The following is a 27,431-nucleotide window of genomic DNA, read 5'->3' on the forward strand; positions in this document are numbered from 1 at the left end:
GTGTTGTCGAATCTACCAGGCCAACGCGACCAGGTCCAGGGTAGAGCATGTGCATGTGCCCAGTGTTGACTCCGAGGCCCACGGTCGGACGAGCTGCCCAGGTCTCACCACCACTGCCGTTTCTGTGCTGCCTTCTCAATACATGCGTATGTACACTGTATATCATGTGCACATTCACATGTACATGTCTGAAGGTTTGTGGTTTTTCAATAAAAATAAATAAATAAATGTCATGACAACTGGCCTGCATAGCAACCACTGGCACGACAAGCCGCCGAGTCGTACTGCCTGCAGCTCTTTCCACTTCCAGTTTGGGCGTGTACCCTTGTACTTGTTGTAGGAATGAACACTACAGTAGTACAGAGGCGAGTACACTGATTACCGGTACATCGTTCCTAAAGAATTCAGGGTAGACGAGTGAAGCCCCGCGGTCTGTTTCATGTAGCGTTGTCGTCTACTTTCGCTGGGATCTGATTTTTTTATAAAAAGCACAAGCGAATGAAGGGAGTGGTCGGAAGACGAGTACTGTATGTATCACTCGAGCGAGCATAAATTCTTTCGTGAATACAATAGGGTGTTGGGTTTGACTTTCGAGAAACGTAATTTAACCACATCAAAGTATGTACATGTATAAACTCTGGATGAGTAACACGGGTAAATGGTAGGAATGAAGTCTCCATACATTGTGTCGCTTTTAAAGAAGAGTTGATCATGCCTTCTTGGTCATGTAGGGAGCAACACACTCTTCCCCTTCTTGGTAAGTTTGACAAAAATAGTGAGTGGCATAGACTGAGTGGCATAGACAAGCAACACATCATTACAATTGTGCAGATATACTTATACATGCAATTGTACAATTAGATTGCGAGAGTCGAGAATACTACAATGTAGTCCTCAGAAATGTTATATCATCTGGGTTCCTCAAAATAGATTTAGCAGCTGACTAAAGAAACAGGGCGGCGCCTTGCAGTTGATTGGGATTTCTTCTTTCCTGATCATTATAATGGTTCCCCGAGCTTGGTTCAACGCTTTCGTAGTACCTTTGCCATTGCAGATCATATTGCTGTTTCAAGTGGTCTGCGTGAAGTTCTTGTGTTTTTCACCCGCTTCTGTCTGATATATAGCCACGCAGCACATAGAAACCCCGGCAGTAGACGTGCGAGTTCCTCCAACACAATGAGCGCCATCGAGGGATGGCTCCCTTGGGTGCAGGCAAGCGAGCGTGGTTGCTGCTGACAAGCCAAGATGGTCTTTTCCCAGTGATCAACAGTGTTAGGTGCTTGGTTCACACCAACTGCACCAATCAGAACTCCACCAAACGTGAGGAGAGCCGAGATGAACACGACAGATACCATCCATGACTCTTCCTCATTGCTGGATACTGGATCATCATGAACTCGGGCACTGTGCCTGGGACGCTTTACAAGTGGCACAGTGAAGCTGAGACCACCTTTCGGCTGCCTTTGCTGATTATAGCGTATGATAGCAGCGAGGATAGTTATGATCAAAGTGAGAAGGTAGATTCCAGCCAACGGTAGTATAAATTGTGAGACGCTGAAAGAGCGCTGTACCTGGCAGAGTTGAGTGATACTGCTGCCCTCTATGCTTCCGACAATGGCAACTGCTGATGTAAACACCATGGCCATGAACACAGCAACAGCAGTTAGGTAAGTGAAGCAGTACGATTGATTGATGCTTGCGTCTGTGTAGAGCATGGCATGTTTTAGGAACACAAGACACGCAAACACCAGACCCCAGAGAGCGGATACTGTGCACATAAAATGTGTCGAGAGGAATACCCCCACACAGGTGCCATCTTTCAATGCGGACGATGGCTGATGAACCATTCCATGGTGGCGACTGCAAAACACACCTTTACCATCCATCATCGTGATTATGCGCGTTAGAAATAGTACCATGGACAGAACAGCCATCGACATTGTCAGAAGCACAACAGGTTTATCCAGTAACTCAAACAGGCGTCTTCGATGCGTGAAGTAGAAGCAAACTGCAACCATGGTTGCCCCAAAAGTAGTCAATGATAACAGCAAACGAATCACTGTAAGGGCTATCGGACTCGATAATTCCTGAGCGATGCTCCCCTTGCACGGGATGCCGCAGTGGGAGATATTGGCCACATTGAAAAACGTCGAACTGTTGTCGGTGCTCATCGACTTGGGGCATACACTCTTGTCCGGCTGAGGTGCTGACTTGGAAGTGTGTTTTTGTTGCGTTCTTCCAGACAGCTTCTCATCAGAACCGCCTATCCTCCGGAACGGTATTACATCGTAGCCAGTCACAGCGTCCGAGTCGCCATAAAACTCATAACAGTTTTTTTCCGGAAGGTCTGAGCACTTCAGAAATCCTGGCCATTGCACTCCAAAGAGGAGATCCATCTTTGGCGAGCAGTCACTATGCACTGCTTCACAGAGTCTACGGCAGGGCAGTACTACCTTTTCCATTAACGGCATGTCTCCCTCGCCTGGTAGACACATCGGCGCCAGGCTAAAGCACAGGAAACGGAACAAATGCCGATGACACACCCTGCTCGCTATAATGGGCTCGAAGTGGTTCATGAACCCTGACACATATATCTGCTGCTCTGGGTGAGAGACGGTGAAGTTGTACCAGAGGGTCTCGCTACAGTAACTCACCTCATTCGGCATACACCGGTCAAAATACTCGCCGGTCCCTGTGCTACTTGATGCGGCGACCACCAGCAGTAACAGCATTGTCCAACAATTCATCACGAACGGGCGGATTTGGCTTGGGCAGTGACGATACCTTCTCGTTACCGGTGACGAGCAAGTGCAGCGTAGTAGTGCATGGGCATCAACAGCCATTCCGCTAACACGGCTGACAGGAAGAACTAACTACTTACTTCTGCAACGGCGTCGATTCGTAGATGGCAATGTCAGCTCAATCAGAGACTGAACTGTTCCAGATGCAGCTAGCTAATCTGTGGCACAGGACTCTGGTGATACACTCAAGCAGGTCGAGCGAAGCCACCGAATGCGGATCGGAAGAAGGCTGCAGATTGACTAGCAGCGCAGTCACCATGTGACTGAGGTGGATCACAGCTAACTAACTTCCTCTCCTCGTAACCCTCACTACTTGCCAGCGGCACACGATGTACATGGAAGTCCAATGATTAGCCAATCCTCGGCGAGAACACACTTATGAATTCAGTGAGACGCATTTAAACTCCAGAGCTGGGTCACGGAGCGCCGGGAAAATTGTAAACTGGACAGATCTTCTTGATCTCTCACTCTCAGTTCATCAAGAAACTGTTACTCTCTCGTCTGCGTCTGCATCCCATACTGCCAACCAATATTACACGTACTGGCAGTAGTACTCAACAACAGGACACCACACTGACGGCAGGTGGGTGACTTGCTGACTGTTTCCTGATGTTGAGCTATGTGGTCGACGGTCTAACTAAAATTACTTCTAACTCTAAGTCTAACTGAGACTAAGACTAAGACTAAGTAAGAGCTGAGTTGGTGCTGCCTGATGGTGGGGGTGGTTCTGCTTACCTATGACGTATGACGTACGGTACGTACAGTAACTGTTACTGCGCAGTGAGTCGCATCCCGTCCATGTCTGAGCTGAGTTTTGATAAACTAATACTACTCTAAGTAATAGTGACTGCTGCATGCAGCGACCGCGTTGGAGGTTGACTTGCAGCATCCCCCATATAATCCTCTGCTTCTGCACAGTCAGTGCAATGCGGGGTACTGCCAGACGATTAGTGGACGCCTTGTCTTGGACCTACGCAATTCCACTGTCAGCCTATTCCTAGATCCTCTGTCAGCCTATGCACGCCTGTGTTTGTGGTGTACGCGTACGTGTGTACGTAAGTCGTTCGTGTGATGATGGTGACGAAACTGTGACTGTGAGAGAAGGTGACTGTGACTGCTTCCTTGCTCCTGAGCCTGAGGGGTGTACACGTGCAAGGTACAAAGATGACCACCGCTTTGCGGGTCCTGATACTAATACAGTAATAGTAATACATTTTGTTAGTCGGAATCGAGGAGAAAAGGCTGGAGATACGCTGCTTTTCGGGGCAAGCGACTGCCTGGACATGGCTAGCTACAAGGGAACGTCGAGTGTTGCAGCAGGAAAGGAAAGATGTAACTCTGATGGGTCGATAGCAGTCATTCGCCAGGCCAGCTTGGGCAGCGAGGATTACTTGGCCGGCGTAGACTTGGAGAAGTAAGTCGGTTAGGATATTTTGCTGTCACTGAATTTCGCGAGCTAACCGGCACTGTTCACGTGGCGGTTGCGCCGATGCGGTAAAGACTGCTGCTGTATGGCACCCGTACAGCCCCCCCCCCCCCGAAGGTGAAGCTAGCACAACTACAGGCCAGATGCAGGCGTAATGGCTAGTGCAGTTCTTCATGACTGCGTGACAACTAGCTTGGCAACCATGCCGTGACGAAGTGCCCAGAAATAGTGCACTTAAGTGCCTACACATTATAAGACCACTGAAAACATGACATGACACATGTGACATGACTGATTGTCCCTGCACCTTGCATATTTCAAAAATTTTAATGTAGGCGACATGTAGCCTTTGTTGTCCGTTTCAATCAGGATGGATGTGTCAGGTTGGATGTGTTCATACTACTAGTAGTATTAGTAACATGACTACGAAGTGTGAAGATACAGTCAACACGACGACAGCTCCACTACTAGTACTGCACTGGCACTAGCTAGAGTTGGGAGTCAAGGACTATTCAAGCACAGCATGCAGGTTTCACTCTCCAAAGGAGGTCAGTGCGAATACTTAATCCAATTCAAGGCAATTGTCACCCGCCCAACACTGGAGCGTGTGTCACCTGTAGCGGCACGCATTCCCCATCATTAACCACCCATCAATATTAATATTATTTTCACTTGCAGGAGTACATGCAGGCCTTGGAGAGGAGGGGGACCATTACTTCGTAGATCTACGACTACGACTCCGAGCACTACGCGTACTGTGTGTTCCCATCACCACCATACATGTACATGTACACTGCATCATGCACTTGTACATTTACATGTACATGATGTATCTATCCTGCCTAGGATAGCGACCTAGCACCTCCTCGCAGGGGATGCGTGGCGAAAATTCTTACCCGGACCCGTAGAAACGCGATCACCACACCAACCATCATAATAATTCTTGAATCTTGCACAGTGAAGCTGTTTATTATGTACATGTACCTAAGAAGTTGTCCTTGTTGTTCTGTTCTGTATTACGCTCTGCCTCCGCGGTGTTGAGCACTGTCAGCGCACTGGGTACAGCGCACTGGGTACACCCTCCGGTATATACATGTACATGTATACATACATGACACTCAATCTGCATACATGTATATTTTGCATTGTTTTTGCTTACTGCCATGGCTGGCTATCGCCCCCCCCCCCCCCATTCCTCCATATTGGCCTATAATGCTATATTCCCTGGCCACGGGAGAGAGAGAGAAACATAGGGCCTAGGGAGAGAGCAAAATAAGGAGATATATCCAGTTTGATGTTACGTTGCACTGTCGGGCTAATAATATGGGATTACATTGATTTGTAACTACATTCTAGTTAGATGAACATAATATAATTGCCTCGCACAGAGCCTTCCTTACGGCAGGCAGCTGTTGCCCGGAGCGAATGAATGCAGATCTCCCAGAGTCAGGAGTCTACCCAACCCGGCTTTCTGCAGATCTTGAGGCAGCACGCTGGGAAGTGTGACGCGTGGCCGGCCAAGCCATCTGGTGCTGTTGTTTGCGAAGAAGATTTCCATTGCCAAGACTGAGGGGATTGATGATGAAATAATAATAATAAGATGTGGAAGAATGGACTCGGATGGAGAGTCAAGGATATAAAAGTATTTATAGAAAAGAAAAAAGGACCAAGGAACTACAAACAAACTGCGAGGAGATAATAATTTGCGGTTATCAAGGAACTACAAGTTACGCTATAATGTCCACTAACACCACCAGTTACTAAACAATCAGCTCATGCGATAACATTGCACGACTATGATCGATGGTGCTGACGTGCTTGTCTTGGTTGCGCTCACCTTCACCACTTATACACGTACAAGTACATGTATATGTTATCACATAACTAATAATTATTACTTAGAACCTTCCAAGTTGGAAGGCTGTTGGAGTGCGCATCCAAGATGTGCTAGAGTTGTTAGCCAGTTAGTTGTAGAACGTCAGCACCGTCGGTCAGTGTCGTGCATTGTTATCGCATTAGCTGATTGTTTAGTAACTGGTGGTGTTAGTGGACATTATAACGTAACTTGTAGTTCCTTGATCCTTTTTCTTTTCTATAAAATAATAATATTATGAAGAAGATGTTGGTGCGACTTCGGGATACTTGGGGAATTAGGGAGGTTTAGTTCCCACGTAACGGAAACGCGTACGGTAAAGAAGTGGATGAAGGGCACCCACGTTGCAATGTTGTGTTTAGTCACACGGAACAAACAAAAGCATCAAGCGAAAGGCCCAAACCTGGTCAAAGACGAAGCTACCCGGGCCTAAGAAGCTCATCCAATATTAATTTTGATTTCATGCTTCGGAAACTTCTTCAGCTGAGCACCCTCACAGCTCGCACAATGCGCTCCATTCTGATTTTCACCCACGTTGTGGCGGAACGTGGGTAAGCCTCCATACACGGTATGTCGTGGATCAGAAAAGGTACGCTTTCCAACGGCCAAAGAGAGTTGGAAAGCTTGTGTCTTTGTGGGTAACTTGGACATTTGGGGCTCATGTATCAGACTTCCGCTCATCTATACAAAAACATATAGGGTACCCCGTAAGAAGGCCTTAGGCCTGTGGGAATGCCCTATTAAACATTTAATAAATAATAATAATAATAAATGTAAAATCGCACTGATTTTGGGATTTCCCTGCAACTTTTTGCTTCAGCAAAAATGTTGTGCTTGACCGCATTCCTGTCACTTCGCAGTGGCTTTTAGTTGGTGCAGTTTGTATCCCACCCTCCCACCCCTGACGTCTGGGTGTGTGTTTATCGATATAATAATCGTATTGGCCATGTGGCTGTGGCAGTCACGACTGCTTTTCTTTTTTAGTTAAAAAACGTAGGGGTGGTGTGTGCGTCGCGGGCCTTTGTATGGTTACGTACAGCTTCAGATTGTATGGCTAGTGCCAGGGGAGTTCAATTGAATCTGCATGGAAAGAATACTACTGTATTGTGATTGAACTGAAGCTGGATGATGACCGTGTGGTGAGTGTGTGGGGGTTTTCAAGATACCGTCCTGGGGCAGGGATGTAGGTCCTTTAGCTTGGACGGGTGTTGTTACATTCATTGAAACATCTTGTCGTTTTCTGTGTGCTTTGCTGTGCGACTAGCAGCAGTATCTTGTGCTTATATTTCTGTTATTGTCGTGAAAGTGGACCACAAAGACCGTCTGTACGTGGCCGTGGGTCACTGAGTATCACGTCACGTGGTACACACACGTAAAGTACCCACGGATTACGTGGGAATATACCTCCCTATTAGGGAGGTTCCGGAGTACGATTTTTCGTGCCAAAATCCGTGGAGGCTCTACGGATTTTTTATACGTCGTTTTCGAGCAGTGAAAAGTTCCGGGGTACGGAACTTATGTGTTTGCCGTCATTGCCTAGGTTACGATCGCAAACACGTCACATTCCCGCGCTATGCCTTTTTATTTTGAAAATTTGTACCGAAATCAAAACTTCCCGCGAAAAATCGATGTTTCTCGTACCAAATTTGTACGCGAAAAATCTTTCTGCACCCGATGACGCAAAATCTCCATACGAAGCATGGTTCGTATGAAAGCCAGTCTACACGGATTCTCGTGCCGAAAAATCGTATGGAGCAGGCCTGGAAAAAATCCGTACCGCCCATACGGATTTTGGCACGGAAAATCGTACCCCGGAACCTCTCTATTATGTGTTGCTCCCTACGTGGGAGCTTGTGCTATTCCTGCCGACTTGAATTCTCACTTGACTGACTCACGACTGCCATCCAGAGCACACGAGAAGTCCATCGAACCTTCCACTCGGCAAACCTGAAAAAAAGCACCACTCCCTGCTCAATACACAGTGTTTCGGGGGAATTCACCCCTCATCAGGTAAGCTTGAGTAGGCTGAGGAAGATTGTGCCTGAAGAGCACCACTAATCAGGGCCGGCGCCACTGGTACGACCGGTAGCCGTAGCCGCCGTACCAACTATTACTTCCCAAAAAGTTTTTTTTCGGGGGTAACGGCCTCTTTTACGGGCAAGATAAAGTCATGTAGACGTGAAAAAAATAGAGATACCATGAAAGGTAAAATAGAATTTTATTCAAGTACAATACATTGGGAAACTCCAAGAAATTTCAAGTAAAACAGACGAAATTCAGTTCTCAATGGCCGATGCCTACCCCAGCACCATCCTGCGTCGACAGGCCTGCCAGGCGCCTTCTGGACCCGCGTAGCCGGAGGTCGACTGTATGGAACACAGCAAATTGGCTGCGAATTTGCACCCAAGCCATGATGATTGAAAATGGCTTGTCCCACTTGAGGGCGAGGCGACCAGCAAGTCGCTTCTGATAGCTGGCGTATTCGCGATGTAGCACCCCATCCGTGGAACAAACCAGTGGTGTGAACGACCCACGGAGGTCCTCGGAGGCCTGACGATACTTCTTTTTCTTCGCGTTAGCAGCGCGGTTGGAAGTAGCCTCCCAGACCTGAATGGGAGTACTGTAACTGGGTGTGTTGGCATCAATGATGCGATTATCAAAAAACGCCACCCTGTTATCCTCTCACACACCCCGGGCAAGCCAATCTGCCCGAAGAGCAGGCTGCCCCGTCCGATCATCCTGCGGTACCATGATCGGCTCGACGACAACACCACCGAATGCCATATCAGCTAGCTTTGCATCGCTATCACGCAGATCATTGTGACCTCGTTTGAATAAGTCCACTTTTCGGGCAGTCAAGGCCATGCTGAAGAGAGAAGGGCTTCCCGCAACCATCACATTGCGCTGGCAGGGCAAGCGGCTGCCGACCATAGCGGATGGCAAGTTGATCTCGGAATTCTGTACTCGACAGATCATACCCCTCGCGCTTCAGGGGCAACACCGTAAGCCATCCGGAGGCATTTCCCGGTACGATGCGAGAGAGTCGGTCCACGTGGAACGTCCAAAACCGGGGAGAAAAAGTTTCGATGTATGATTTTGTACAGGGATTTGCCCAGAGTGCAGGATTTGCCGTCTAAATTCCAAAAATTTCTGGGGGAGGACCCCAGATCCCCCTTAAAGATGGCTTCGGCCGCACCGCTCCGCGGAACCTGCCTCCGGCCCTGCTTATAGTGCTCTCCAGGCCCAAACATCAAACTTACAGAGACGCTCCGTTTCCAGCGCGACAAACACCTCGTTAACACCAGATAGCAGCATGAGTCAGTGTCGCTCATGAAGGTGCTGAACAAACGCTGAGAACCGTTGGCCATTCACAACGTTGTTGCCGCCAAACCATCTAATTCGCAAGCCCGCGCCGGAGACAACAATGTTAAGAAGACGTTGATGCGACTTCGGCGATACTTGGGGAATTGTGTGTTGCTCCCAGGTTCGATGGACCTGTCATGTGCTCTGGATGGCAGTCATGAGTCAGTCAAGTGAGAATTCAAGTCGGCAGGAATAGCGCAAGCTCCCACGTAGGGAGCAACACACAATTCCCCAAGCACCGCCGAAGTCACACCAACCTCTTCTTCACGTTGTTGTTCCCGCCGCGGGCTTGCGAATTCGATGGTTTGGAGGCCTCAAATACCGTTGTGCGACACTGACTCACGCTGCTATCTGGTGTTAACGAGGTGTTTGTCGCGCTGGAAACGGGGCGTCTCCGTAAGTTTGTGTCCCTGGTGATGTTTATGCCTAGAGAGCAATATAAGTGATGCTCTTCAGGCACAGTCTTTCTCAGCCGTCTCAAGCTCAACTGATGAGGTATGAATTCCTCGAAACACTGTGTATTGAGCCAGGAGTGGTGCTTTCTTGCAGTTTTGCGAGTGGAAGGTTCGATGGACTTCTCGTGTGCTCTGGATGGCAGTCGTGAGTCAGTCAAGTGAGTAAAAAAAACAAGTTCGCAGGAATAGCGCAAGCTCCCACGTAGGGAGTAACACAAAATTTTATAAAATAATAATTATGTGGAGAAAAGATATCGAACTGGTCTTTCTGCTGGTCAAACAGACCGACTAGGCAGTAATGTGTAGCTAGCACATGGACATGGACATGGACATGGACATGGACATGGACATGGACATGCACATGGACATGGAAGCATGGACCATTTTTTACAGGAAACAAGTCGATGCAAACTCCCTGAACTGGGCCTACAGTGCAGAACACGCAGGCAGCCTGAGTCTGGGTTGCCAGAACATGCAGGCAGCAGTCTGGGTTGCCAGAACATGCAGGCAGCCTGAGTCTGGGTTGCCAGAACATGCAGGCAGCCTGAGTCTGGGTTGCCAGAACATGCAGGCAGCCTGAGTCTGGGTTGCCAGAACATGCAGGCAGCCTGAGTCTGGGTTGCCAGAACATGCAGGCAGCAGTCTGGGTTGCCAGAACATGCAGGCAGCCTGAGTCTGGGTTGCCAGAACATGCAGGCAGCAGTCTGGGTTGCCAGAACATGCAGGCAGCCTGAGTCTGGGTTGCCAGAACATGCAGGCAGCCTGAGTCTGGGTTGCCAGAACATGCAGGCAGCCTGAGTCTGGGTTACCAGAACATGCAGGCAGCCTGAGTCTCGGTTGCCAGAACATGCAGACAGCAGTCTGGGTTGCCAGAACATGCAGGCAGCCTGAGTCTGGGTTGCCAGAACATGCCGGCAGCCTGAGTCTGGGTTGCCAGCACATGCAGGCAGCCTGAGTCTGGGTTGCCAGAACATGCAGGCAGCAGTCTGGGTTGCCAGAACATGCAGGCAGCCTGAGTCTGGGTTGCCAGAACATGCAGGCAGCAGTCTGGGTTGCCAGAACATGCAGGCAGCCTGAGTCTGGGTTGCCAGAACATGCAGGCAGCCTGAGTCTGGGTTGCCAGAACATGCAGGCAGCCTGAGTCTGGGTTACCAGAACATGCAGGCAGCCTGAGTCTCGGTTGCCAGAACATGCAGACAGCAGTCTGGGTTGCCAGAACATGCAGGCAGCCTGAGTCTGGGTTGCCAGAACATGCCGGCAGCCTGAGTCTGGGTTGCCAGCACATGCAGGCAGCCTGAGTCTGGGTTGCCAGAACATGCAGGCAGCCTGAGTCTGGGTTGCCAGAACATGCAGGCAGCCTGAGTCTGGGTTGCCAGAACATGCAGGCAGCCTGAGTCTGGGTTGCCAGAACATGCAGGCAGCCTGAGTCTGGGTTGCCAGAACATGCAGGCAGCAGTCTGGGTTGCCAGAACATGCAGGCAGCCTGAGTCTGGGTTGCCAGAACATGCAGGCAGCAGTCTGGGTTGCCAGAACATGCAGGCAGCCTGAGTCTGGGTTGCCAGAACATGCAGGCAGCCTGAGTCTGGGTTGCCAGAACATGCAGGCAGCCTGAGTCTGGGTTACCAGAACATGCAGGCAGCCTGAGTCTCGGTTGCCAGAACATGCAGACAGCAGTCTGGGTTGCCAGAACATGCAGGCAGCCTGAGTCTGGGTTGCCAGAACATGCCGGCAGCCTGAGTCTGGGTTGCCAGCACATGCAGGCAGCCTGAGTCTGGGTTGCCAGAACATGCAGGCAGCAGTCTGGGTTGCCAGAACATGCAGGCAGCCTGAGTCTGGGTTGCCAGAACATGCAGGCAGCAGTCTGGGTTGCCAGAACATGCAGGCAGCCTGAGTCTGGGTTGCCAGAACATGCAGGCAGCCTGAGTCTGGGTTGCCAGAACATGCAGGCAGCCTGAGTCTGGGTTACCAGAACATGCAGGCAGCCTGAGTCTCGGTTGCCAGAACATGCAGACAGCAGTCTGGGTTGCCAGAACATGCAGGCAGCCTGAGTCTGGGTTGCCAGAACATGCCGGCAGCCTGAGTCTGGGTTGCCAGCACATGCAGGCAGCCTGAGTCTGGGTTGCCAGAACATGCAGGCAGCCTGAGTCTGGGTTGCCAGAACATGCAGGCAGCCTGAGTCTGGGTTGCCAGAACATGCAGGCAGCCTGAGTCTGGGTTGCCAGAACATGCAGACAGCCTGAGTCTGGGTTGCCAGAACATGCAGACAGCCTGAGTCTGGGTTGCCAGAACATGCAGACAGCCTGAGTCTGGGTTGCCACGCAAAGCTACAGGTAACTTTTTAAGTACAGGCTGATTTCAAATGGGAAAGCAAATGTAGACAACGTTTGGAGGGAGGTGCGTCCCCTACGAGGCAGCAGTCTTGTAGATACATGTACATGTACATGTACATATTGTTAGATTGACAGCATGAAACAAGGTGGAGGACACTGTGTTCGGAAACAGGTAAGACGTAACTCAAGCTCGTTTTTTCTTTAAATTTGTGAGGGTATGCACGTAACTAACGAAACTGCATGATCAAATTGAGGAACTTGTAGTTGTTTAGGTTTGCAGATGAAATTCAAGTTTTTTTTACAGTACAAGTTTACGTGACAACATTAACAACATACGAGTTATTTCCAAGCGGTACTGATGAAGGTAACCAACGTGTAGCAAAATTGAAGCAGTTGCTCAGGTTTGTAGATGAATTTTAAGTTTTCTTGACCAGTACTAGTTTACGTGACAAGATCAACAACAAACAAGTTAACGAGTGGAGGTAACCAACGTGTAGCCGGGGTCACGTGGGGTGTTCCGACGTGGTGAAGGCCTACCCATGGCCACGCCGGGACATCACCAACCCCGTCTATAGAGAGCACCTTCTCGCGACAGTGTCATGGTGGTGGCAGTAACTGTCGACAGCTGACGAGCTGAGAGAAGGACGCCATGGGCAGAAGTTGGAAGAAAAGAAGTTGAGGTTTAAGTAGCTACATGACTACCAGGACGACATCCAGGAGCGACCAAAGAATACACGACGGACGTCAGGAGTAGTCTCCTACCACCCTAGCATAATGAGGGTCAGAACCGGGTGCGACACCCATATGGTTCAGATGGTCCGCAGAGACCGGGGCTCTGCCAACCGCGGGAGGTTGTAGTAACTTAAGGTCACTGTTTCCGAACACAGTGTCCTCCACCTTGTTTCATGCTGTCAATCTAACAATATGCGTGAACTATAACAAGGTTTATATAATACATGTACTAGTTCTCCGTCCAGGAGCGATAACTGACTCACGCTGCTATCTGGTGTTCACGAGGTGTTTGTCGCGCTGGAAACGGAGTGTCTCTGTAAGTTTGTATCCCTGGTGATGTTTGTGCCTGGACAGCACTATATAAGTGGTGCTCTTCAGGCACAATCTTCCTCAGCCTACTCAAGCTCAACTGATGAGGGGTGAATTCCCCGAAACACTGTGTATTGAGCAGGGAGTGGTGCTTTCTTGCAGGTTTGCCGAGTCGAAGGTTCGATGGACTTCTCGTGTTCTCTGGATGGCAGTCGTGAGTCAGTCAAGTGTCAAGTCGTCGGCGGAATAGCGCGAGCTCCAGTGTGGGAGCCAACCCATTCCTAAACAAAATCATCGCCGAAGTCGCAACCTCTATTTCGTACTGTTGTGCCCAGCGCGGGCGTGCGACTAGGTGGTTTGGAGGTGACAGCGTTGTGAATGACCGAGGGTCCTCTTCGTCTGTTCTCACCGTCCAGGAGCGATAACTGACTCACGCTGCTATCTGGTGTTCACGAGGTGTTTGTCGCGCTGGAAACGGAGTGTCTCTGTAAGTTTGTATCCCTGGTGATGTTTGTGCCTGGACAGCACTATATAAGTGGTGCTCTTCAGGCACAATCTTCCTCAGCCTACTCAAGCTCAACTGATGAGGGGTGAATTCCCCGAAACACTGTGTATTGAGCAGGGAGTGGTGCTTTCTTGCAGGTTTGCCGAGTCGAAGGTTCGATGGACTTCTCGTGTTCTCTGGATGGCAGTCGTGAGTCAGTCAAGTGTCAAGTCGTCGGCGGAATAGCGCGAGCTCCAGTGTGGGAGCCAACCCATTCCTAGTTCTGAACTAGTACTAGTATTGGGTTATATTATTATACATGTAGTAGTAGTAGTAGTAGTAGTAGTAGAATTTTTTATTTTGATAGGGAAGGACCTACAGACGTTGCCGTCTTGTTACAGGGAGCCCTAAGTGCTCTTTACAGAGCGAAACAAAAACGGATAGATGCTCATCATACACATGTACATGTACATGTAATCATTTCCGTATTGACTTTGACCATGGCAGTTTGGATGGAGGTGGCTTTTTTCAAGGCTTGAACACGTCCTCAGCCTCCTATCAAACGCTACACGGAGAACGCTCTTTTAAATATCGGTATGAATTCAGGCGGCTGTTACTTCTTCCCGAAGTCAAGCCATGTAGCATGCAGAGCTACATGTAGTACATGCACCTGAAGTGCGATCGTCCTTTGCGGAACACGGTTTCCACAACACTTTGCCCACTCACTGCTGGTGACCACATGCAGGCTCTTCATGGTGTTATTTACAGCAGTCTAACTCTGACCACGCATGAAATAAGTGATTATTCAATTTTTTTATAGGCCAGTCGGCTACTACATATACATGTACATGTATACTTCTTTTTCGTCTGGGGGAGGGGGGGGGGGGTAGACAAGAGGAAGTACTGTACAAGTAGCCATTTAGGTGTCCCGTCACTTCGGAGCGTGACGTCTCGTCGCGCGACCTTTCGAAGCGGTCATTTCGAAGACAGTCAGTTAGGAACGGGGACACTTCGGAGTGTGTCAAATTCGGCGCCAGACGATTCGACGAGAACCAGTTCGGAGAATGGCCACGACATCGCCTGTTCATTTCGTCGTCACACCCGCTTTTGCTGGGAGAAAAATCGCACTTCTTTTCGCCTGTTCATTTCACGAATCCCTGGTTTGAACTTTTCGCCTGTTCATTTCACGACTCCCTGGTTATAACTCCGTCCTTCAAAAGCAATGGCTTTTGCTGGGAGAAGAATCGCACCTCTTTTCTCTTTCTCTCTCTCTCTCTCTCTCTCTCTCTCTCTCTCTCTCTCTCTCTCTCTCTCTCTCTCTCTCTCTCTCTCTCTCTCTCTCTCTCTCTCTCTCTCTCTCTCTCTCTCTCTCTCTCTCTCTCTCTCTCTCTCTCTCTCTCTCTCTCTCTCTCTCTCTCTCTCTCTCTCTCTCTCTCTCTCTCTCTCTCTCTCTCTCCTCGCCGAAAGTGGAACTGCAACTCCCCGTGATACAGAACTGCCATTGTTATAATAATTTGGTTTGACTGTGAGTCTGTCACTGCATTGATGTACAAAATACCTACACAATACTACACGATACTGTATTGTACTTTGAAGCAGTCGGTCTGTAGCTGTTCAGCTGTGGGAACATTGCAATGGCGCTTCGAAACGTCGGGGGTCCGAACTTCCCAGGTCCCAGTTGACGTGCGATGAGTTGTCGTGGCAGCGAAGTGACGGGTTTCGAAATGTGTCCGCGACGAGACGGTTCTCGACGATATGACCTCTTCGAACTGACGCTTGTCGAAATGTCCCGCTCCTAAGTGACGTAGAACCTTAGGGGCGTGAGCCCGCCTCTCGGTACCGGGAGGTAATTGGAAATGGGGATGGTGGCTAGGGGTAAGCAGATTATGCAGGAATAATTTTTGGCATAATCGGATCCTTTTTGAGAAGGAGCATGAAATGGCATCCGAAAAACAAGGGCAGATGCCAAATGAGGCTGTTATACATGCACACACCTGCTATTGAAGGCATAATCAGGTCCTTTTTGAGAAGGAGCATAAAATGGCATCCGAAAAACAAGGGCAGATGCCCAATGAGGCTGTTATACACACCTGCTATTGAAGGCATAATCAGGTCCTTTTTGAGAAGGAGCATAAAATGGCATCCGACAAACAAGGGCAAGGGCAGATGCCCAATGAGGCTGTTGCATGTACAATGTACAATGTATATACAATGTATATACAATGTACTTACACCTGCTATTGAAGGACCATACATGTACAGGTAGCGCTTCTTGTCGATTTGGAATGAATATTTTAGCAGCCACTATAGCCAGTATAGGACACCTCCCAAAAGTTCAGCGTTTGCTTGTGAATTTGGTATTCCTCTTGCATACATTGTACATGTATTATTGTCTTGTACTTCCACAAAGCTCCCAGTCCACATCATGACAATGGTCTGAGTCCTTTTTTCATGACGATTATCTGTTCTTTGAAACTCGTACAGTATGTTGGGCCAGTATTAATTAAAAAAAGGCATTAAGTGGTCTTTGTAAAAAAAAAAAAAAATGTAGAAAGGAAAAGGACATACAGTGTACATGTACATGTATGGATACGAGCTGTCCACCACTTTATATCACCTTATTTTCGGTGTTGTAAAATTTCGGTAAAAGCCAACCCCTGACCTTTCGGTGGAAGGATAAATTCGGTATGCATGCATGGCACCAAAAAAAAAAAAAAAAAAAAAAAAAAAAAACGGCTCTTGCACTAATATCTCCGGCTAGGCTCGTACTTATCATTATGTATACCGGTATGTACATGACGATTGTCGCACCCTGTAATAATATGACTGTATACAAGTTGATTTTTTGACAGTGATTTTCATGATTTTTACATATTTTTGGATTTCGGAAAATTTAGGTGTAATGTTAAATTAGGTGATCCAGGACCAGTACCGAAGTTACCGAAATTTAAATTACACCGAAATAAAGGTGTTATACAGTACTCTGTACATACTGTACAGTCATGTACATGTACATGTACATGTATGGTCAGAAAGTGCAACAACTCGACACAAAACTGACAGAGTACTGAGACATTCCACGTCCTGGCACCTAACTTCAACACATCTCTGTAGCGCTAACCAACAGCCTTCCAACTCGGAAGGTTCAAGGTTAAGGAAAGACTAAAAAGGGGAAGGCAAGCGCAACGGAAATGAGCACAAGCTACAGTCCGACCGGAACAAAGAATGTCGATTGTTACTGGACAATGACGAGAGCAGTAAAAGATACACACGTACATGTACATGTAGATACATGTACATGTATATCGTATCTACATGTACGTGTAGATACAGTGCACTAGTGGTGGACAGTTACTCTTAACTCGTATCCATATGTCCTTTTCCTTTCTACACTACATTATCTGTTCTTTTGGTCTTTTTGGTGAAGCATATAAAAGCATAATTGGCTGTTTTTTCTCGAGCATGCTGCGAGCATCCGCTAGTACAATGTACAGTGTACATGTCCATTGTACTAGTACTCCAGACTCGACTGTCATAATGTTTATTATCTAAACGGGTTTATTCAATCAATACGACATGGAAAAAGGAAGAACACCAAAGATACAAGGGATGAAACTCGGCGGTGAAATCAAAATGAAAAATTGAAATACATGTACATGTACAATGATTATGTACTTGAAGTACATGTAGTCTAATCCAAAGAAACTCAAGCCAAGGCAGATGTAACAAGGTTGTGTAAGAGATTCAATTAAATCCCTAGACGAATACTTTGAAAGATGTAAAATGTGCATGAATGATTCAATCAGACTGTCAATGATGTCACTAAGGTTGCGTTTGGTTGGGCATTTTCAGAATGTAAATGACAACCGTTCTGGAATGGGAATCGGCAAGAATCACCTGACCAAACTAACGCGCCAGAATCAATTAGGAATCACTTGACATAACAATTCCATGATGTCGTTGTGGAACGGCGGCTGTCTTTTCTTTTACCCGACTCTAGTTTCCTTGAGAGAGTCATGGTACTTCTGAGCGCATGATTTGAGGCACTTGAACCTGTTGCTACATTGTTTGGCTCGTGGCAGCCATTATCATTTTTGATTCCGGAATGAGAATGCTCATTCCAGCATATGAGGTGGAATGAACATTCTCCAAAAAGAATCATTCTCAGCGATTCCCATTCTGGAATCATGTGGAATGTGACCAACCTAACGCACTTTTTTGACCAACCAAACGGGCGAGAATGATTCCGAGTGATTCCAAGTGATTCCCATTTGGGAATGTGACCAACCAAACGTAACCTAAATGATTACATGATTGTACACATGTACAGGTATGGTATTATACCCCAATACTACACAAGTACACATGTATACAATGTACTACTAGTTCAGAACTAGTACATGTATTAGATCAACCTTGTTATAGTTCACGCATATTGTTAGATTGACAGCATGAAACAAGGTGGAGGACACTGTGTTCGGAAACAGTGACCTTATACTACTTGGGGCTCCGCCAACCGCGGAAGGTTGTAGTAAGGTCACTGTTTCCGAACACAGTGTCCTCCACCTTGTTTCATGCTGTCAATCTAACAATATGTACATGTACATGTACATTGTAATTTGTAGTTGCACTTGCAGTGAATACGCGTGTGGCACTGGCCTAGACTAGTGTTGTCAATGACAACGCCAATGATGCACGCGCGCGCTTTGTAGTACATAACTACACATATGAGTTATGTACTCTTGATAATAATACATTGTACAGCCATTCTCCTCTCGAGACAGACTGTCACTGTGTCAGTACCACACTGTACATGTGTAGTACTACTAACGTACATTAATTATACAGAAGCCTTGCTTGGTAGTTCAACATGTTTTTCGGTTTTGCGTATATGTAGTACTAGTACTACTACATGTAGTAGGGATGAGTTGCGAACTAGTAAAAGCAGGGAGTCGTATACGGTCTATACGACTCCCTGGTAAAAGACAAGTAACTAACTATGGTTATTTGCGATCTCTGTAACCCGATACTTCGTGCGATGGTAGTGTGGTCCACTGTGGAACTAACTAATACAGCGCGGAGCATCAGAAAAGTCATTTCCGTACACTAGAACTGCATGCACTGTCTGTCCGGCCGCAGTCAGGGTCACAGCCGCACACTGTCACAGTCCTCAACATCACAATCGATCCTCCCAACGGTCTTGACTCGTCTTCAGTGCTACACATCACGTCGACATGCCACAGCGCCCGCCAGTGCAGCGGGCCGTCACCAGGTCACCCCAGCCTAGCCAGGCGCACAGGACTAGGCCTAAGGCTAAGGCCATGCTGGCGCCACTTACGACAAAAATGTGACAAAGGTTGTCGTGCGATGTAGCCTGAAACCGACCAAAACTGGCGATAGAGATAGGCTGGTGATAGGCAGGTGATAGGCTGATCCGAGTGCATTGCAGACAAGGGACGGGCGCTTGTCAACGTCCCTTTGAGTCTGCGGCGGTGCATGCACTTAGTCTTTGTCAAGACGTGCAGCTAAAGTAAAACTACCAACACTGCACTGGCAACACAAGACACTGACTACAGTGCGTCATGACTCATGACAGGCAGCGGGCTGTAAATGAAGTCGTTACCTATCTTTACTCATGATTTCGGCGCTATCGAAACCGCGCAGCCCGTACTCACGCACGTACCCGGTAACTCGTTTTCCGCATTTGAATCTTCGAGTTCAACTGTAACTTTTGTTTCAGACTCGGCATGCACTAGCTCAGTAGCTGCTCGTAGTCACTCGTAGATCTACGTAGCGTTGTGTCCGGACTGCTTTGCGTAACCTGGTAACCCTTAACATAGGCATAGAGCATTGTCTGTATCCTGGTATCCGCTACAGGATCTAGCCTTAGTACTTCTAGGCGCAGATGCAAGGCCACCCATCACCACACGCCATGTATCAGTACAGGACCTAGGACAAGACATTGAAGTAAAGCAGCGATATCTTTCGACTGCCAGTCCTACCAACACTGGCAACAGGACCGACCTGTCCTATGCACGTCAGCACATCTCGAGCAAGCCGATGAGTTGGTTTTGACTAAAAAGAAGCGCCTCTCAATGCCATGACTGCATGAGTGATCTGCTTCCACTGTGGAGATACGTTGTTTATGTGCCTGCGACCTCTGTTCCAAGTCTTTGTGAATGGTTGTGCATGTAAGTGTGTCACTGGTGTTCAGTCTACGTGGGTTTGTTTGAGGCAAGCCATTCCATGCAACACAGCTTCTTGATGAGTCAGTTTGACTCTCTGCCAGGTGGCAGATTCAGCGATTGAAACAAAGCTAAGTGCTTTGCACTTTTGCTTGAGGTGCAGTTCGATTCATCTCTGATCATTTTGGTTCCCAGTCAGTTTTACTGTACTCGTTGTATTAACCCTTTAGGGCCCACAATTATTTCAAGAAATGCACTGCATACGCGAGCCCGGGTACTTATCTGGCCGTAACTTTGGTGTCCTTTGGCCGATTTTGGTGATCTTGGGCTTTCTGGAAAGCTCTTGGCCAGAGGAATACAGCGATAGCCAGCAATACATCACTCGATCCACAGAACCAGCGCCGCAGCGCGATACGGCGCTCCAAAGCCAGCATTGCGAGCGCCCAACTCAAATTCTCTGCCATTTCAACAAATTGCATCGCAGATCGCTCAAATTTTTTTTACTGGAGAGCTGAGAAACATGCCTTTGCGATGACGTAAACTATCTGTAGCTGCGTGGGCCGCGAGTCAGGGAAAACCCCTAAAAACGAGTTCAAAATGCACGCGCTCGAGTTGACTCTGCTGAGTAAATTTAGTTCGAGTCTCGTATCTCCGCTCTCCGAACTCGGATCGCTTTCGGGTTTTTTCGAGCCGATAGCTGAGACAATTCTAATGTCGATAGCCCTTTCGATTGTCCGATTTGGTCAAGGGACGGCCGAGTTACGCCAGGTTGCGCTTTGAAAAGTATGCACTGTACACTGGTACGGATATATCCGTACTATGGGCCTCAAAGGGTTAGTCGGTGTCATCCGATTCTACTGACAGTCTGTGCTGAGCGCTAGCGGTATGTAAAGACAGACGTCGTTGGTGCAGTGAAGAGGCGCTTAGTAGTACTAGTACTAGTAGGTGGGGAAAGCAGCAGTAATACCATGTATCTAGCCACGTAGGCCGTCACTGTACTGGTTCCTGTACTGAATAACTGATGTCGATGCCGTGTTGGTCATGAGTAGCGGCCGCTGCTGGCCACCATCCGTAGATTTACCGACGTGTTCGAGTGCTTTTGAGTAGCGGTGCAGTACGGGCTGTCAAACTGTACTACTGTAGGCGCAGATCCGCGGATGTTCATCTATTTCTTTTTTTCAGATTCCTTCCAAGACCGTAGAAGTAAGCGAGTCGTTCAGGACTTGTTCTGTCAGAGTCACCAGCACCAACAGTCAACACCTAGTCACCGGGCTTGCCGAACCGAGACATATTCTCGTGAGCAACACATGTGGGCACATTGACTGCGTTTGTGTCCGGGACGAATTACCGACAGCACGAGTCGCCTGCTCCCACCAAGGGCAAGCAACCGCCATATCGAGCAGAGAAGGGGTAGATCGTGCCATCTGGAACCGGTTGGCAGCTGAACGAGGGACTCCAGATCATTTGAAACGTGCAGAAGGCAGCGAGAGCGAACACTCTCAGTGCTGAAAGGAGGAGAACAACAACAGCAGTACGAATGCCTGGAGGAACGATGGTGGATGTGTGTCGGAGCCCAATTGCAATGTCGACAGGCGAACAACGACGACAAACCAGCCCAGCAGTATCTGCTGGTCGCGGTGTGAGTCTGCCGGACGGGTACGAGCCGCTACCGCACCAAGTAGCTGGTCATCTTTTCACTAATGGCAAGCTAGGCATGCTAAGACGATGTGGGGACGGTACAGCAGTGCTCAAGCCGGTACAACGCTCGCCCAAAGGTCCTCGAGAGCTGCAGTTCTACAAGGAGCTGTCAGCGTCGCAGTGCAGAGATGAGCTGCAGTGCTTGAGACCCTGGGTTCCACAGTTCCATGGAGTAACGGACATAGTAATATCCGATGGTATCGCAGAACGACAGCAGACATTTCTCCTATTAGAAGACCTGGCATCCACATTGCCCCATGCTAGTGTCATTGATTTGAAAATCGGCCGACGATGTTGGGATGAGAGTGCAAGTTCAGCCAAAATCAATGCTGAGCTTGCCAAGTATCCACAGCAAGAGCACATTGGCTACCGGATCTCTGCCATGCGTGTGTTCAACCGCACCAAGAATGAATTCAAGTATTACAGCAAGCTGTACGGGCTATCTCTGGACGAGTGCGCTGTGCTGGACTCGCTGCACGCGTTTTTCTACGACGGTGTGGGTCAGCGTGCTGATGTCATTAGGAATGTGCTGTCGCAGCTGCAGAGCTTGCGGGAGGTGTTTCTACGGCAGTCGGCCGCACACTTCTATGCTAGCTCACTACTGATTGTGTATGACGGTGGCCTGCCCGCATCGCCTGCCACCGTCAAGGTGAAAATGATCGACTTTGCGCACACATTCCTGGTGGCGGGGTCGGGCGAGCAGAGTCTGGACGAGAACTATCTCTTCGGCCTGACCCATCTGATAGAGAGTTTGAGCAAGTTGCTGGAACACTAGTTGCTCTGACCGTGTTACCCATAGACAGTTCTGGAACACTAGTTGCTCTGACCGTGTTACCCATAGAGTTCTGACCGTGTTACCCATAGAGTTCTGGCAGTAAATGAGTAGTATGTAGTTTACATGTCCAAGCTGGTCTTGGAATAGACCAAGCTGGTCTTGGAATAGACATGTTGGTGAGCAGACCTATTCTAGTGTACGTCAGTACTCCTTACTCCCTGCTATAATTAACAGATCAGTGAAGGACTTCACAATGGTTGCATCCATCACTAGTTCGTGTTAAGACTAAACATCAATTTGTCCGTATGCACCCAGGTGGTGAAGTTGGTACGGTGGCGGGGAATTTCAGGAAGCTGTGTTATCTCTTTCTACCATCGTAACCGCCCGCGTTTTCTTCTGTTCTGTGTGTGTGTGTGTGTTGGAGACGCAATTCTTGTGGGCTTACTCGCTCTTTTTTCTCTCTTTTTATCATCCTCTCTATATCTCAGTTTTCCTCATGTCTTGAGTTATTTGGCAATGGCCATGAGCAGTGTTGCTATCAGTGTTGCTATCGGTATATGCGGTGTATACACCGCATGTAGTTAGTGTATCACAGGTTGAATTTCTGTCTTGATCCGATCTATCGTATGGAGCATCTTTGGCTGTCTACTTCTACTGCAGTGCTGCGGGTGTGTACAGTTCTTGTGATCAGTACTCTTACCTCATGTATACACAGTTCAGCAAGGGTTTCAGACTATTTCCTTGTGCTCTATCGCAGCGTTCAGAGTCTCCTGATTGTGTTCTTTCCTGCACATTTGCGTCTGCTTGAATCATGTGACCTTTTCCGCTCACTCAATAACACTCAGTAACTATGTACATTGTACATTTCGTCATCATGTCAAGTACACAGCAGGGATATAGACTGCTATGGCCAGGAACTATCGTTCTTGTGTTTTATGCTTTTAGGAAGTCCCTGTGCCGTCACTTGAGCGGACGACCATGTCTGACGTCTGTGTACGTGCGCAGTGGTCTACATGTAGTGTGACTGCTTGGCCCTTTTAATTTATTTTCAGATTGTGATTTCTACACCCATGCATGGGCGCCGGGCTGCTAGCTTGTCCCCACACACACACAACTAATGGCACTCACCATGCTCACACGGTACTGGCCGAGATCACCATGGTACCAGTATCATGTCGCCTGATGCATGCCGGGTTGTGCATGAAACGCATGACTGACTCTGTACATGTACAGTCATGTACAAGTACATGACTGTACAGTCATGTATGACGGTCTCATTGTCTGTTAGGGGTCGTCCGTATTTTTCGAAAAATTAAAAAATCCGTCCTCAGGCAAAAAGAGGGTGGGTGGTCAAGAGTGCTGGCGGAATTTAATTTTTTGATTTTTCGAACTTTTTTTTTTTTTTTTGCTCCAGTGACTTTCATACACTTGTTGCACTGATATACTGTACCATATTTTCCGGAGTATAGTGCGCACTTTAGATGAACTATTTTAGGCCCTAAATCGCAGGTGCGCACTATGCTCCGAATATGAAATGTATGTACTTCAATGAAGATTGAATTGCGCACCCCCAATGAAGATTGGGGGTGCGCGTTATACAAAGGTGCGCACTATACTCCGGAAAATACGGTAGGTATAGCTGACTGTGTACTGTACTGTAGACGTAGTGTAGGATCGATTGTCGCAAACACCAGTATGTACTATATGACTTTTCATGTAGTTGAAGGACGGTGCATGGCCGTGACGTTGGTAGACCTAATACTCACTGTACTTAGCTACTAGTACTTGACACAGGTGCAGTCAGAAAACATGGGGTCAGGATTTCTTATTTTCGAGCCGGGCATCGGTAAAAATCAAAAAATTGATGGGAAAAATGGGGGGTGGGTGGGTGGGTCAGACACAATTTTGCACGAGGACGGATTTTTTAATTTTTCGAAAATTACGGACGACCCCTTACCGCGTATACAGGGGAGTCATAAAATACTACTTCCGGATTAGTAGAATCTACATCTCAGTCGGGAGATTTCGTATTAATTTTGTACTGTTGACTAACTACTAGTATTAAATGCTAATTAATTATCCCATTCCGAAGAGTAGTCAGTCACTGACATGATGAACGTGATTGAATACTAGTACTTGCGATTATCGATTGTGAGAATCATTAGCCTGATTCAACACGTGACTCCAGTGCAGTGACAGCACTTCGTTGTTGCCATAGGTACATAATTGTCCTGCTAAACAATCATGTACATGACTGATTGTACTAACTGAGTACGAGATCAATGAATGAAAAAAAACCAGTAAAAGACCGAGCTGTAGTTGAAGCCGAGGTCCGGTTTTACGAGAGTTTTAGTAATTTTTTTACTTTTAGTTCATATCAACCTAGTACGAAGTCATTTTGAAAGAAGTGTCAGCACCGATGCAATCCACACAGTCAAGTACAGCCAATTTGGTAACTGAGCGTTTTCGTTCCCTTCTTTTCATGGGTAAGTACAGGGAATAATGGAAAACGTCAAATACAGAAATGTAGGTTTGCAGCGTACGGCAAACCGTAGTTATCGCTGACAACCGAGCAGCAGGCAAAAGCCACGCGCGTGGCTAGGCGCGCAACAATGGGGGTGTCTGGCATGCAATGGCGGGCAGCCGTACTGGGGAAAGCCCAGGCCGCAGTACGAGTACGCCCATATGCGCGGGCGAGTCTACCCCATATTTGCATAAAGGTATCAGCGCTACTAATGCAATGTTTACTACAAGCAGGGCTCATGGCGCCTAATCTCTATATTAGGAAGCAGTTCCTTTTAGGGCACGAAAGGACTCCAGCGCGCGTACTAAGCCTCAGCCAGAGTACAGTACTAACAGAGTACGCAAGATAGAACAGGCGGTGTGGCGGAGCAAACATACCACGTATGGAAGAGGCGAAGTCCCCGGATGCCGCCCGGCCCACAATGACAGACACCACCATGCTTATATGGGAAATAAGGCGCGAGAGCCCACCAGGTAAGGCGGGCCACATAAGCACGTGGCAAGCGCAAATAGCGTAAGACGTACCCACGAGGCCACAACGCGAGAGTACGGCAGCATGAGCAGAGTACGAGAGTACGAGGCCGGATCAACGCAGGGCGGACCAAGGTGTGGTAGTGCCACAGCACGAGGCACCTCAGCAGTTGGAGGTGGCGAATGCAGGGACAGCATCAATATTGGCAGCTAGCAGCAGCAGCAGATGGGCGTGATTTTTTTTTTTTTTTTTTTTTTTTTCTTCAAGACTAACAACGAGGAGCAGCAGGCAACCCTCGTTTCAATCGTGATTGCTTAATCACATGGCAAAAACAACAAAAATACAACCCCATTCTATGGTGCTATGATGTGTGTGTCTCGGGGGGAGGGGCGATAACTTACATTGTATAGAGCTGAAGCAAAGGCATACACGTACTAGTAGATGAAAACCTCACCGCGGCTACACGTGTGGAATAAAAATAAAATTCAGCTGAACAGGTCAAAAACAGTGTGAAGGTGAAAAGATGACTAAAACATAATGAAAACATCAACGAGGAGTAGGCCTTGACGGATTATGCTAATATTTTCGTGAAATTATGCTTTTCGCATTGCTGAAAAAATTGCAGAATTATGCTATTTTTATGCTAAAAGTGTCGTAACCGGGTATCCCGCTAGTAGTAGCGTTCAGCCGCAATATACGGCTACTGCCCAACCACTCACACAACAAGGTCACCGTAACCTAAAGGACGTTTATTGCCCCGGACAAGAAGAGGGAGAAACGAGAAGTGACCCTAGCGGCTACGAACACCTCCTATTGTAAGCTTAGCTAAAAACATGAAGTAAACATCAGCGCGGGTTATAATGCAATAGCGAACGACAATGCCAGCTGAGAAGCAGTTACGCTGCTAATGTATTGTTCAGTGCAACAGCAATAGCACTGGCTATACGGTGAGGTCCTATGTTGTCATCAGCGGGACTAAGAGTACTCAGTACTAGTACGGACGTACATGTATATGCGCACCAGACCATAACGACGGTGACAGGTATGAATAGAGAGGTTCCGCATAACGTAATTACGTTAGTAAAAAACGTAGTCGATCTACGGAAAGTCTTACGTAAACTGCATGCGCATCTGTGTTCCGCCATACGGAGTTTTCAAATCACGTAGCTGCCCTTGGCAACTCCGAACGCGGCATGCCGGCAGTGTACGACCAGATCGACCTGGGAAGAAAGTCATAAATTTGTACCCCAATCCACTTACGGACCAGCTACGTTATCAGAGCCCTATCTACGTACTCTCCGTAGACAACTTTCCGTAAGTGGAGTGCAAACTCGCGAATTCACGGGTTTTCCCCGCCCACTAACGTAAAGTTGCTCAACTTTACGTAGTGCGGAACCTCTCTATTATGTCGCACTGTCACCAACTGATTTGTCAGGGGAGAGCTAGAGGCAAGATGATGGCGGCGTGGATCAATACTACTACTAGTACATTACAACAAGTACACAGATGATTGTAAAGGTAAGGGGATACGTTAGGACAGCTCTGCATGCATGATGCTCGCGGCCAACAATAATAATAACATACATCTAGTCATGAGTAGGAAAAGTCACAGTTGTAGCATTGCCGGATATGACATCTCCCCCGGCTTCGCAAAAGACACGTCCTCGTGTTTTGCAAAGGTGGAATAACTAACAAATGGAAAAAGACTGTACAGAGAGTCCGCGTAGCGCAAGCAATGAATGGAGGGGAAAGGAGGGAATTTAAACCTACCCAAGGTATTTCACTAACGCGTTCGTTTAGGAACGGTAATTATGGTATTGCTAATGCCACATGATCATTATAATAGTTCACAGCACCTTCTCTAAGAACATGAAATATCAGAACCGTGCCGGCGGTCTACGATTCCTTTGCGGCCGCGCCATGGCATAAGGCGTTTGTGGCAGCTGAACTACTGGTGGCAGCTGAGGAATGGGAGCATGCACTTGTGCCATAACGGCAGGCTCAC

At 47.9% G+C, this 27,431-nt stretch overlaps 2 protein-coding genes across 2 annotated transcripts; one reads left to right on the forward strand and one right to left on the reverse strand.

Moving 5' to 3' along the window:
- Positions 1 to 517: 517 nt before the first annotated feature.
- Positions 518 to 3,472, reverse strand: LOC135822411 (frizzled-10-like). The gene has a single exon (XM_065335176.1). The coding sequence runs from the start codon at positions 2,841 to 2,843 to the stop codon at positions 1,056 to 1,058; it is 1,788 nt and encodes a 595-aa protein (XP_065191248.1). The 5' UTR covers positions 2,844 to 3,472; the 3' UTR covers positions 518 to 1,055.
- A 17,507-nt stretch (positions 3,473 to 20,979) lies between these two features.
- On the forward strand, positions 20,980 to 23,394 carry LOC135822416 (inositol polyphosphate multikinase-like). The gene has a single exon (XM_065335188.1). It carries the CDS (start codon positions 21,496 to 21,498, stop codon positions 22,429 to 22,431), a length of 936 nt encoding a protein of 311 aa, XP_065191260.1. The 5' UTR covers positions 20,980 to 21,495; the 3' UTR covers positions 22,432 to 23,394.
- The last annotated feature ends 4,037 nt before the right edge of the window (positions 23,395 to 27,431 follow it).

This window comes from Sycon ciliatum, chromosome 1, assembly GCF_964019385.1.
Source record: "Sycon ciliatum chromosome 1, ocSycCili1.1, whole genome shotgun sequence".
NCBI lineage: Eukaryota > Metazoa > Porifera > Calcarea > Leucosolenida > Sycettidae > Sycon > Sycon ciliatum.